Here is a 12,091-nt window from a genome sequence, read left to right as displayed (position 1 = left end):
GGTTAACATCTCCTAGCCACCGTGATGATGATGAGACACGCAAACTCCAAATACACAGCAACAGGCGTCAGGGACGGGATCGAACCCACGATCTCCTGCATACTAGGCGAGGTGGTTAACATCTCGCACCGCCAAAATCCCAGGTTCGAGCCCCGGGTCTGGGGCGTCTCGTCGCCACGGCTACGAAGCCGTGGCGTTGAGACGCGCGCCATAGCGATGAGGTGCAGGTGCGGGCCAGCCGGCAGTTTGGTGACACTGCGTGGAGGTGACCCCCCTCACCTGCTCCAGGGTCTCTCCCCCGGGCGGCGTGAAGTGGGGACACCGCTGCCCGGCCTCCTTGGCCAGGGCTCTGAGCTGATCCACGCTGCAGCCCTCCGACGCTCCGAAGGACTGCACAAAGAGAACGATTCACCCCCGTGTGTAGCCTTTAACAGACTGTTGGGGCACACGAGAGGGTGGGTGGCCAGCACCACGCCCGACCGCCTTTGTCTCCCCAACGGCGATGTTTACTACACATCAGAGGTCGCAAACGGGTTTTGATTCCTTACCCGTACCCGGCCGCACCAGGGTCGCAAATGGGTACCCGTACCCGTACCCGTACCCGGCCGGGTACGGGTTCCCGTTCCCTACCCGTACCCTACCCGAAATGAGTGACAAACGGTGACTCACCAGTGACTCACGGCCTACCCGTACCCGGCCGCACCAGGGTCGCAAACGGCTACCCGTACCCGGCCGGGTACGGGTAGCCGGGTATCGGGTAGGGTACAGGTATCGGGTACCCGGTTGCGACCTCTGCTACACATCGCACCAGGTACTCATTTGAGTCGACCTAGGGGAGGCCCAGGGCTGGTTCAGATATGAGTCACCGTCGTTGGTGGCCGTGAGCGGGAATCGAACCCGGGTTTGCCGGGTTCGTAGCGCAGCACGCTGACCGCTACGCTACTGCTCCCCAATGCACACACACGCACATACACACACACACGCGGGACACGCGGAATCACACCGGCACGTAGACACACGAGTCTGGGCGTCTCTCTCTAAATCATTCGTGGGGTGGAGTGGGGGAGAGGGTTCACGATGCCCTTGGCGCAGGCACTGTTCCAGCACTGCTGAGAACACGAGTTCAAGCCCTGCGATGGGAAGGTTTCCTCCCTCCGATTCATAATAGCTGCGTGATAAGACACCGAACCAGCGATGCAGAGGTGATGCATCTAGCGCTGGTTGTCGACGTGTCTCTCTCCAAGCAGTTACCACGCCGGGGCCATTATCAACGGACAGCAAGGGTTGTATCTATGCATGCAGGTACGTTGAACTTCTTTCGCACCGTACATAGCCAACCGTGCTGATCGGAGGTGCGGGGGGGGGGAAGGACCAGGCTGAAACCATCAACTCACTCCATTCCAGTTTAAGCATAGTCTGTGTAAGTCTATGGGTCTTGGCGTAGGTCTATAAGGTGTCTGTACAAGTCTATGTGTCTCGATGAATATGGGTCTCTATGCGAATACATGGGACTCTATGCGAGTTCTAGATTTGAAGCTTTCGTGACTGCAAGGATTCATAATCTTAGTTTTTTTAGCTGTGACGGTCCCACCTGATGACGGAGACTTGTGTTGCCTCCGAAACGTCGTGATTTATTATTTGATTTTTTTTCCATTATTACTTTTATTAATTTTCGATTTAAAGCTTTCGTGACTGCAGGGATTCATCTTCTTGGTTCTTTCGGTAGAACATAATAAAATATGTTCTATTTTTATTATTATAATAATAATAATAAATATGTTCTATTTTTATTATTATAATACAATATGTTCTATTTTTATTATTTTATTACTTCCCTTCTACGTGACTTTACCGAAAGAACCAAGAAGATACTTTTATTAACTTTTAATTTTATTTTGTTACCTACGTGACTTTACCGAAAAAACCTAAGATTACTCTATGCGAGTCCATGGTTCTCTATGCGAGTCTATGGGTCTCCGTGTAAGTCACCATAAACCCGCTACACTTGCGAGGCAGGTTTTATCACAGCACGGTCTACGTATAAATGTAAATTATTATTGTCGTTCTCTGTGTAAGCCACCGATGACCGGGGCTGAGACCATCAACTCCGCCACACTTGCGAACCCGTTTATTTTTTTTCACCACGGGAAGCGGGCTAAAGAAAACACCCGGATTCGAACCCAGGCTCTCAACGGCGGCGGCCTTAGCATCGCTCGACGCTCGAGCCAACGCCAAACAATTTTGTTGTTGTAAGAAGCGATGTTCGGGTCCCCCCCTTGGGAGTGGGGGGGGGGGGCAGTGAGCCCACTTTCGGCAAATAATGTCGGCAAATAATGTCGGCAAATAGTTTCGGAAAATAATTTCGGCAAATAATTTCGGCAAATTATTTCGTCGCCGGAATTTGGCGCGGCACGGCGCGGGCACGGTGGTGGCGGCACGGTGGTGGCGGCACGGCGCGGGCACGGTGGTGGCGGCACGGTGGTGGCGGCACGGCGCGGGCACGGTGGTGGTGGCACGATGGTGGCGGCAGTGGCGGCGGTGTCGGCAGGGAAACTTGCCCTCTCGCGCAGGCGCTCCTCACGCTGCAGTGGCCGGTCCCGGCAGTGATGGTTCCGCTTCAGTATCTCCTCCGCCGTCTAGACCACGAACCACGTGACGCACGGGGGTCGCGGACAGCAACACGCGGCAGGCAGAGGCAGTTATTCTGTTAAAAACTAAAACTATATTTCGATTTAAAGCTTTCGTGACTGCAGGGATTCACCTTCTTGGTTCTTTCGGTAAAGTCACGTAGGAGGGAAATAATAACAATAAAACATCATAAAATAATTCTCACGACGTTTCGGCCACAACTGAGGACGGCTGCTTGCGTTGTGGCCGAAACGTCGTGAGAATTATTTTATATGGTTTATTTTTATTATTTTATTATTTCCCTTCTACGTGACTTTACCGAAAGAACCAAGAAGAACTAAAACTATTTTATTTTATTTTACCACTGAGCTATGTAGCTCTTTTGCAGAAGCGACCTGGTCACAAATGATAGCTCAACAAAGTTGGGCTGATCGTGTGGAAATTCAAAGCAGCCAAAATACTCTAAAACGCTTGTTTGTAAGCGTGGAGGAACAAAACCGGAGGCTCCGGAGAATATTCCACGTGATCACGGGGAGAGAGGACATGCAAACTCCAAATATGCAAGTGTCAGGGTTGGGATCGAACCCACAATCTTCGTGACCACCGTAGCGCCGACCGTGATGGTCGGATGTGCGACGTTGCTCTGCATGGCTCTGGTCACCCCTGGGCCCAAGGAGCCCAGCAGCGTGTCCCTAGGGAAAGGGCAACTGGCTCGGTCGATGATTTGCGAGTAAGAAAAACCACGCCTACGCATGGATTGCGTGGTATATTTTAGGCGCGTTTTCGTTCAGAACTATTTTACGAGCAGGTACGGATGCCGACGGGAGAGCTGTATGGACGTTGAACTTCTTTCGCACCGTACGTAGCCACCGTGATAATCTGGTGAAGGGGAAAGGGCCCCCCCCACCTCCAAACCACCTCCACGTATGTTGATTTTATTTGGCACCATATGTAAGCCAACCGTGCTAATAGGCGGTGCAGGACACCCCCACCCCACCTCCAACCCCACCCCACCCCCCACCGCAACCCCACGCCACCGCACCTTCAACACCACCGCACCCCCACATCCAACCCCACCTCCAACCCCACCCCACCCCACCCCACCCAACCCCAACCCAACCCCACGCAACCCCATCTCCCAACCCAACCTCCAACCCCACCCCACCCACCCCCACCCCACCCAACCCCACCTCCAACTCCACCCCACCCCACTCCAACCTCCAACCCCACCCCACCCAACCCCACCCACACCTCCAACCCCACCCCACCCCCACGTCCACCCCACCCCACCCAACCCCACCCCACCCCACCCCAACCTCCAACCCCACCCCACCCGAACCTCCAACCCCACCCCACCCAACCCCACCCCACCCATCCCCACCCAACCCAACCCCACACCAACCTCCAACCCTACCCCACCCAACCCACCAAACCCCAAGGCACCCCCACCCCACCCACCCCCACCTCCAACCCCACCCCACCCCAACCTCCAACCCCACCCAACCCCACCCCACCCCACCCAACCCCACCCCACCCAAACCCACCCCACCTTACTCCCACGGCAGCCCCACCCGACTCACCTGCTGTGCCCGCAGCTGGTCACTGCTGTAGACGCAGGTGAAGGGGACGTGCTGCAGGGCAGTGCCGACAGCTGCCGCTTGCTCGAAGCCCACGTCTGACAGCGGCATGTTGATGCCCTGGCCTGCACCACCAACAAGGCACCTTCAGATCAGCCGCACCTAGCTTACACAACAAAGGCTCATTCTATTCTTAGGTTTTTTCGGTAAAGTCACGTAGGTAAAACATCAAAGCCAGATTAGCTGCAGCTAATCTGGCTGTGATGGTCCCACCTGATGACGGAGACTTGTGTTGCCTCCGAAACGTCGTGATTTTTTGTTTTTATTTTATTTTCCTTAATTTTGATGTTTTATCTACGTGACTTTACCGAAAAAACCTAAGAATATGATTCCTTGCAGTCACGAAAGCTTCAAATCTAGAATTAAAGGCTCATTCCTAACAGCGTGCTTCAGCCGCACCGAACCTCACGAAAATAATACTCAGGGCCTACCTTGGCTCCTCCCACCCTCAACCAGTATATGTACAAGGACTGTTTTCATGGAATTTCTCTTTACTTGATACAGCAGTCGTGCTGTGACGGTTCCACCTGAAGACGGACGCTTGTGTTGCCTCCGAAACGTCGTGATTTTTATTTTATTTTTTATTTTACTTTTATTAATTTTACTTTTGTTTACCTACGTGACTTTACCGAAAAAACCTAAGAATAAGGCAGATTCCCAACCATGTAAGTCTTTGAGCGGACTCTTGTTGTAATTGTATAGATGGATAAGATTGTGATGGGGGGGAAAAAAGAATAGGCTTTAGGGGCCGCCCATAAATGACGTCACGCGATTTTGGACGATTTTTGACCCCCCCCCCACCCCTTAGTTACACGGCGTCACAAAAAGTCAGAACCCCCCTCAAATATGACGTCACAAAGCTCTGCCCCGCGCCCCCCCCCCAAAAAAAAACATGCTTCAAATCGCTTTAACCTATTGTCATTGTAGTGCGTATTTAATGTGGCGCTGCACTCTGATGTTGTAGGAGAAAACATTTATTAAAAAGTATATTTAATTAAGTAGAACGTGTTGCCTATATTTATTTAAAGTTGCGTATTTTTACGTGACGTCACATTTCTAAACCCCCCCCCCGTCACACATCGTCACAAATATCTGACCACCCCTCCCACCCCAAGGTGCGTGACGTCATTTATGGACGGCCCCATAGAAGACTGGAGCCACCCGGAGCCGTCGCGCCTAGGAGTTGCCACCCGTCCTCGCTGTCACCCCCAGGACCGCGCCAAACATTTCGTGGCAGCAGCTCCAACCTGCACCGAAGCCGTCGACGATTGCCCGGGAACGTCTACAAACCAGAGGTCGCAAACGGGTTTTGATTCACTATGAGACATCTCCTTTACCAGTGGTAAAATATAGTAGTAGGTTTTTACCCTTTCAACTGGTACAAAAACTGACACCTTTATACAAGGCATCATGTTTGCAATAACCACAACACACGCAGTCAAAATGCAAACAAAAAGAAACAACTCTGATAATGGTAATGTATGCATTTTGACTGCTTGTGTTGTGGTTATTGCAAACATGATGCCTTGTATAAAGGTGTCAGTTTTTTACCAGTTTAAAGGGTAAAAACCTACTACTATATGGGTTTTGATTCCTTACCCGTACCCGGCCGCACCAGGGTCGCAAACGGCTACCCGTACCCGTACCCGGCTGGGTACGGGTAGCCGGGTATCGGGTAGGGTACGTGTATCGGGTACCCGGTTGCGACCTCTGCTACAAACCCACGCTTTCGTCGGGTTTTGGAGAGGGGGGGGGGTGGGTAACCGATGGGATTCATCAAGTTTGGCTCCTCCGCCTCTCGCCGGTATCGTGAGATGTTCTCCTCGTTCTGCTGCTTCCCACGATGTGTGTCCCCCACCGCTCCCCTCGGTGATTTTTTGCATCACGGGAAGGTGGCAACCTCGGATCGGTCTGACGTCTAAATCGGGCGCTGCTTGGGCTGAGAGAACCTCGGTGACGGCCCCCCCCCCCTTCTCTCCCCGCCCCCCATTGCCCAACTCCTTCCCCACCTACTCCCCACCCCCCCCAACTCCCTACTCCCCCAAATCCCTACCCCCCCACCCAACCCCCCCCCACTCAACTCCCCCCCACCCCTCCACCCAGCTCCCCCTCCATACCCCAACCCCCCCTCCAACTTCCTCCCCCCCCCAAACAACTCCCCCCCCCCCACTCGACTCCCCCCCCCCCCACTCAACTCCCCCCCCCCCCCACTCAACTCCCCCCCCCCCACTCAACTCCCCCCCCCCTCAACTCCCCCCCCCCTCAACTCCCACCCCCCGCAACCAACTCAATTCCCCCCTCACCGATTTCGCCCCCCCCCACCGCTCCTTCTATTCCGAGCCCTCTGAGGGGGGGTTATCCAAGCTGCTGTAAACACGACACCGCTGCACCACCACCACCCACCACCACCACGCAGGCCACGTGGTCACAAGCCCGAGTGGGGATATTCTTAGCAGATGCCTTTTATCCACAGCCGGGGGGGGGGGGGGGGCTGCAAAGATGGCCGATGGCAAGCGAGCGATTTTACATTTTTTTTTTAAATGCAGCTTTCGATCACCGGGGCGGCGGTTTCGTTTAAAATCCCTTGACGCGTGTGCCGATAACACCGCCGCACGCGCGCGTGTGTGTGTGTGCGGCCTGAAAAGTATAAAATATATCTAATATCGGCGACGTTTTGAGCAGTGGTTCCTTTTTCGAAGCGCATAAATGCTATGAAGTTTTATGGGCTGTGGATGGCCATTGCCTGGAATGTCACCCCTTGTATGTGTGTTATGTGTATGTGTTGAACTTCTTTCGCACCATACGTAGCCAAACGACAATAAACTGTGGGTCTCTGTATGAGTCTATGTGTATCTGTGTGAGTCTATGGATCTCCATGTGATTCTATCGGGCTCTGTGCGAGTCTATTGGTCTCTGTGCGAGTCTATGTGTCTCTGTGTGAGTCTATGTGTCTCTGTGTGAGTCTATGGGTCTCTGTGTGAGTCTATGTGTCTCTGTGTGAGTCTATGGGTCACTGTGTGAGTCTATGGGTCTCTGTGTGAGTCTATGGATCTCTGTATGAATTTATGGGTCTCTGTGCGAGTCTATGTGTCTCTGTGCGAGTCTATGTGTCTCTGTGCGAATCTATGGGTCTCTGTGTGAGTCGATGGGTCTCTGTGTGAGGCTATGGGTCTGTGTGAGTCTATGGGTCTCTGTGCGAGTATATGGGTCTCTGAGAGTCTGTGGGTCTCTGTGTGAGTCTGTGGGTCTCCGTGTGAGTCTATGTGTCTCTGTGCGAGTCTATGGGTCTCTGTGTGAGTCTATGGGTCTCTGTGTGAGTCTATGGGCCTCTGCGAAGTCTATGGGTCTCCGTGTGAGTTTAAATACGTATGAACTTTTTCACACCGTACGTAGCCAAACCGTGCTAATCGGAGGTGCGGTGTCGTGTTGTTATTTTGGTGCTTTTGCACCACTGCCAACGCAACAGCAGCAGCAGATTCAACTGATAATTAGAGACCCATATGGTGGTGTGGGTGGTGTGGGTGGTGGGGGTTGTGGGGTGGGTGGTGGGGAGGGGGTGGTGGGTGGGGTGGGGTGCATCTTATTATCCAGTAGCCGTGTACGAGGCCCAAATGTGTACACGGGAGCGCTAAAGACAAGTTATGGTTGTGTGTGATGCCGCCGCCACGAAGCCGTTCGGCAGGCGCCCAAACCCCCGACTTCGCCACCACCAAGCAACGGAGCCAACCCCGCGTCCCCCTCACCTCACCTCACACGAACACACCCGCACGCATTCCCCCCCCCCCATAGAGCTCCGAGGGGAGGTCACCTGGCCGACCGGTTTTTATCCGAGAAACCCCTATCGGGGTTAACTCTCACGGTTTCCGGCGATCAGGGAATTGGACGACCTCCCCCGTGCTACGTTGCGCCGCGGCGCTGCGACCAGCCGTAATATGGTGTGGTCGCGGCATGGGGCATTCGGCCACCGCGGTTGAGGTGCATTTTCCCCCCACACACACCCCCACGGGTCGACGGGGCAAGCAGGGGAGGGACGGGACAGCACGAATAGCGGGACCGCAGGAGCTGTTGCGCATAGTCATGGAGGGTTGGGATAATTACGCTTGAGCGCGCAGGCACCATTGTTAGGGGAGTTTAAGGATAAGGCTATTAGTATAAATAATTGGGAGAGGGGAGGCGCGCGAGGAGCCATGCACAGCTTCCCACGACGGGCCTTTGTGATGGACACCGCCGCATAAACTGCGATAATGGGGGGGGGACCTGCGTGAGAAAGGGATTGATTGGAATTTGCGCCGCGCAGGTTGAGCATTAATTAGCATATCAAAAGCGCCCGGAACGGCGGTGCGCATGCGAGAGGGTCGCGAGCCTATTGTCCAGAGTCGCATTCCCTTTGAGGTGGGGAGGGTAAATGGGGAGCGCAAAGGGGAAATCGCTCTCTTGCTCCGAGAAGCCAACGTCCAGGACTGCCCCAGCTCTGCCCTCCGGACGTCCGTGCGACGTGTCGAGGCGAGCAGCGAGGAAAACCCACGGAACGTCGAGTGCCTCAAACCGTGAGTAAGGAGGTAAAAGTGTTTCGTGAACGATAAATAGGGAATAGGTTCCGGGTTAGTAGAGTAGGCAGCCTCGTCGATTCATACTGACTCAACAACCAGTCCCACGTAGCAGACAATAAATCATTAATAGCTGATCGTGGCCTCGTGTGATCTCGTGTTATAAGTGTGAACGCGTGTGGTACTGTGTATGCGTAAGCTCGCGGCGTGCGTAATCAGCGTACCCCCGGTGCGCGATCATAACGTGAGCGGCGAGGGTTGAGTGAGTGCCGCGCAGAGCTGTGTGTGGGTGTGCGCGTGCGTAATTAAACATGCCTACTACGCGGACCCGCGGGGGAGGGGAATCCTGGAGCGACGGCTCTCACCCCATGGGTGAAGAGCGCAGCAGCGGTTCGCCTAGCAGCGAGGGGGCGAGTAATGAGGTTAACCCGGCCGTTAGGGGTACCGAGGGAGGGATCGCGGGGGCTAGCGACCCTCACATATTGGTGTCAGAAACGGGACGATCCCCCGCACCCCCAAGGGAAAGAGGCCCCCCAACCCAGATTAAAATCAAATGCACATTTACGGGCAAAGGAATTCCAACATGGAAATCGTTTGCCCGCAGCATCAGGGGGGCGAAAAAGGTTAATGGGTGGTCAGATGAGGAGGCGTTGCAGCAGTTAGAGCTACATTTAGATGGGCGGGCAGCTGACTTTGTGGAAGCTTTGCCCGCAAGCGCACAAAATCAGTGGGAAAAATTAATGTGCGAACTCGAACGACGCTTCGGCGCCTATGACGAGGAGGATGCGCAGACGGCCTTAGAGGCACGCCGCCGCCAACCCGGCGAAGATCTACGAGATTACGCCGAGGATGTGCGCATGTTGACCCAGCTCGCGTACCCAGAGTACGAGGCAAAAATAATTGAGGGCCTCGCCGCCGGTAAAATCCAGCGATATTTGGCACGCACCCCGTGGTGGCAGCCAAATGTAGACGGTGCACGACTCTCCTTTAACACCCTCGTCGAGCGCGCGCGCAAATGCGAGAAACTCTCGGGTGAGCGCGCGCAGCCTCGAGGGAGGGGACGAGAGTGCGCCGTAGCGAGCCTACTCTCCGACGAGGAGGAAGAGCTCGCCATTGCAGTAAGGGGACGGGCAAGGGAGCCCCAGAGACCCAGCGAAACAACTCCGGGGTGGGTAGCTGGGTTACAGACCGGCATGGGAGATATTGCTAGCCAGGTACACCAAGTACGCGAGGAAGCAAATAAAAATGTGAAGACCCTCCAGTCTGAGATGGGTGAACTACGCTCGACAGTAGGGGGACTAGCCGGGAGGGTGTCCCAATTAGAGTCCGATGTGGGGCAACTGCGTACTGGGGGAGGGAGAGGGAGCGGACAGGGGACCCGCTACGGAACCGCCCCCCCTCCCCGGGCATGTTATATGTGCGATCGCCGAGGGCATCTAGTGAGAGACTGTCCTGAAATCACCCGAGCTCGGCAGGCGCGGGGGTTAAACTCCAACGCCTCCTAGTGAGCGGACCAACTAGGGGTGCAATCGACGCGGTCCCGATACAAATAGACGATAATGAGAATAATGGCGAGCGAGTGATCTCCACACAGGTTCCAGCAACAACGCCCACGGAAACGGTGACTCCTGGCGACTGGCTACGGGAGCTGGTGGCGGGGATCACGGGGGCCACGTCGCTGGTGGAAGGGGAGGTTAACGGAGTGCGTACCCGAATCCTGCTAGACACGGGGGCGGTGGCCTCGCTCGTGAGCGCAGCGCACTGCAGCGCGATCGGGGTCGACGTGCGTCACCTGCAGGCACCGGACCGCGCGCTGCACACGGCGAGCGGAGCCGGAATGGGGCTGCTGGGGAGAGCCACCCTAGAGGTCCGCATAGGCAGTCAGGTGTGCACCCAGGAGTTCTACGTGTCGAGTGCGTTGTGTCACGAGTGTATCGCAGGTACCGACCTCTTAGAACGGCTGGGACTCAACGTGCAACCCCGCCAGCGATGCGCCACCATGGAGAGCAACGGCGAGCGGATACCGTTCTTGGGACGAGAACCGACGCGCCCCCGCTTCGCACCTGTGGCCGCTATCCTGGCGACGGCAGTCACCATCGGCCCGCTCACCGAGATGCTGGTGCCGGTGGCAACATTCCCCACCGACCCCGCGCTCCGACCATCAGGAGAGGTAATGCTAACTCCTCACCCGGAGTTGGCAAAACGGTATGGGATAGTGGGATCCGCCACGTTGGTAAACGCAGATGGGGACCGATTGTTTATGCGGATGTTTAACCCCCACAATACCCCAGCGATACTGCGACGGCGCACCCCGATAGCCACCGTACACCCCCTGCACGCACGCCACTCTAACGACTCGGTATTCGCACTCTGGGCGGAGGACCCCGGGCGTTCTGAGGGTGACCAGGACCTGGCCTGGCGAGTCGGCCCGACTCCCCGAGCCGAGGTCGTTCCCCTGCTCGACGCGTTACATGTACCATGGGCGGATGTACCTAAGGGATAGGCCGATCGGCTGCGCGAGTTACTGCGGGAGTATGCCGACGTATTCAGTGAACACGACTCGGACGTGGGTCGGACCGATCTTGTTAAGCACCAAATTGACACCGGTGCAGCCCGACCCATCAAACTCCCTGCATACCGAGTGGGCGCACCCGAACGCACCCAGATCAAAGAGGCGGTTGAGGACATGCTTCGCGATAACATAATTCAGCCCTCGGCGAGCCCCTGGTCAGCCCCAGTGGTACTAGTAACGAAAAAGGATGGGTCAACCCGGTTCTGCGTCGATTACCGTAAACTGAACGCAGTCACGCTCGGCGACGCCTTCCCCATACCCCGGATCGACGACACTTTTGACAGCCTCGCCGGAGCGCGATATTTTTCCACCCTCGATCTCGCGTCCGGGTACTGGCAGGTGGAGATGGCGGAGGAGGATCGGCCGAAAACCGCATTCACCACCCCGATGGGACTATTCGAGTTTCGAGTACTCCCGTTCGGACTCACCAATGCACCCGCGACGTTCCAGCGGCTGATGGAGTTGGTGATGCGGGGTTTGCAATGGGAACAGTGCCTGATTTACTTGGACGATGTGATCGTGTTCAGTAGATCTTTGTCTGAGCATTGGTCCAGGCTACGAGAGGTGTTCCAGCGACTGCGAGCGGCTCATCTCAAGCTCAAGCCACGTAAGTGTTACATCGCACAACGCGAGGTGGGGTACCTCGGGCATCGCGTCAGCGAGGCAGGCGTGCGTACCGATCCGGAGAAGGTACGCGCCGTAGTGGA

At 55.6% G+C, this 12,091-nt stretch overlaps 1 protein-coding gene across 1 annotated transcript in view; it reads right to left on the bottom strand.

Annotated features, from left to right (window-relative positions):
* The window catches only part of TIGAR (TP53 induced glycolysis regulatory phosphatase), a 31,072-nt gene that overhangs the window by 6,676 nt on the left and 12,305 nt on the right, over window positions 1–12,091 (bottom strand). Inside the window, exons 4-6 of the mRNA XM_078882220.1 lie at window positions 4,209–4,330; window positions 2,559–2,636; window positions 280–390 (exon numbers count right to left, since the gene is read on the bottom strand). Coding sequence (XP_078738346.1) covers window positions 280–390; window positions 2,559–2,636; window positions 4,209–4,330 — 311 coding nt within the window. The remainder of the gene's footprint in view (window positions 1–279; window positions 391–2,558; window positions 2,637–4,208; window positions 4,331–12,091) is intronic.

This window comes from Lampetra fluviatilis, chromosome 64 (genome assembly GCF_964198595.1).
Source record: "Lampetra fluviatilis chromosome 64, kcLamFluv1.1, whole genome shotgun sequence".
Lineage (NCBI taxonomy): Eukaryota > Metazoa > Chordata > Hyperoartia > Petromyzontiformes > Petromyzontidae > Lampetra > Lampetra fluviatilis.
Note: the sequence above shows the minus strand (reverse complement) of the source record. Positions and strands in the feature narration are given on the sequence as shown.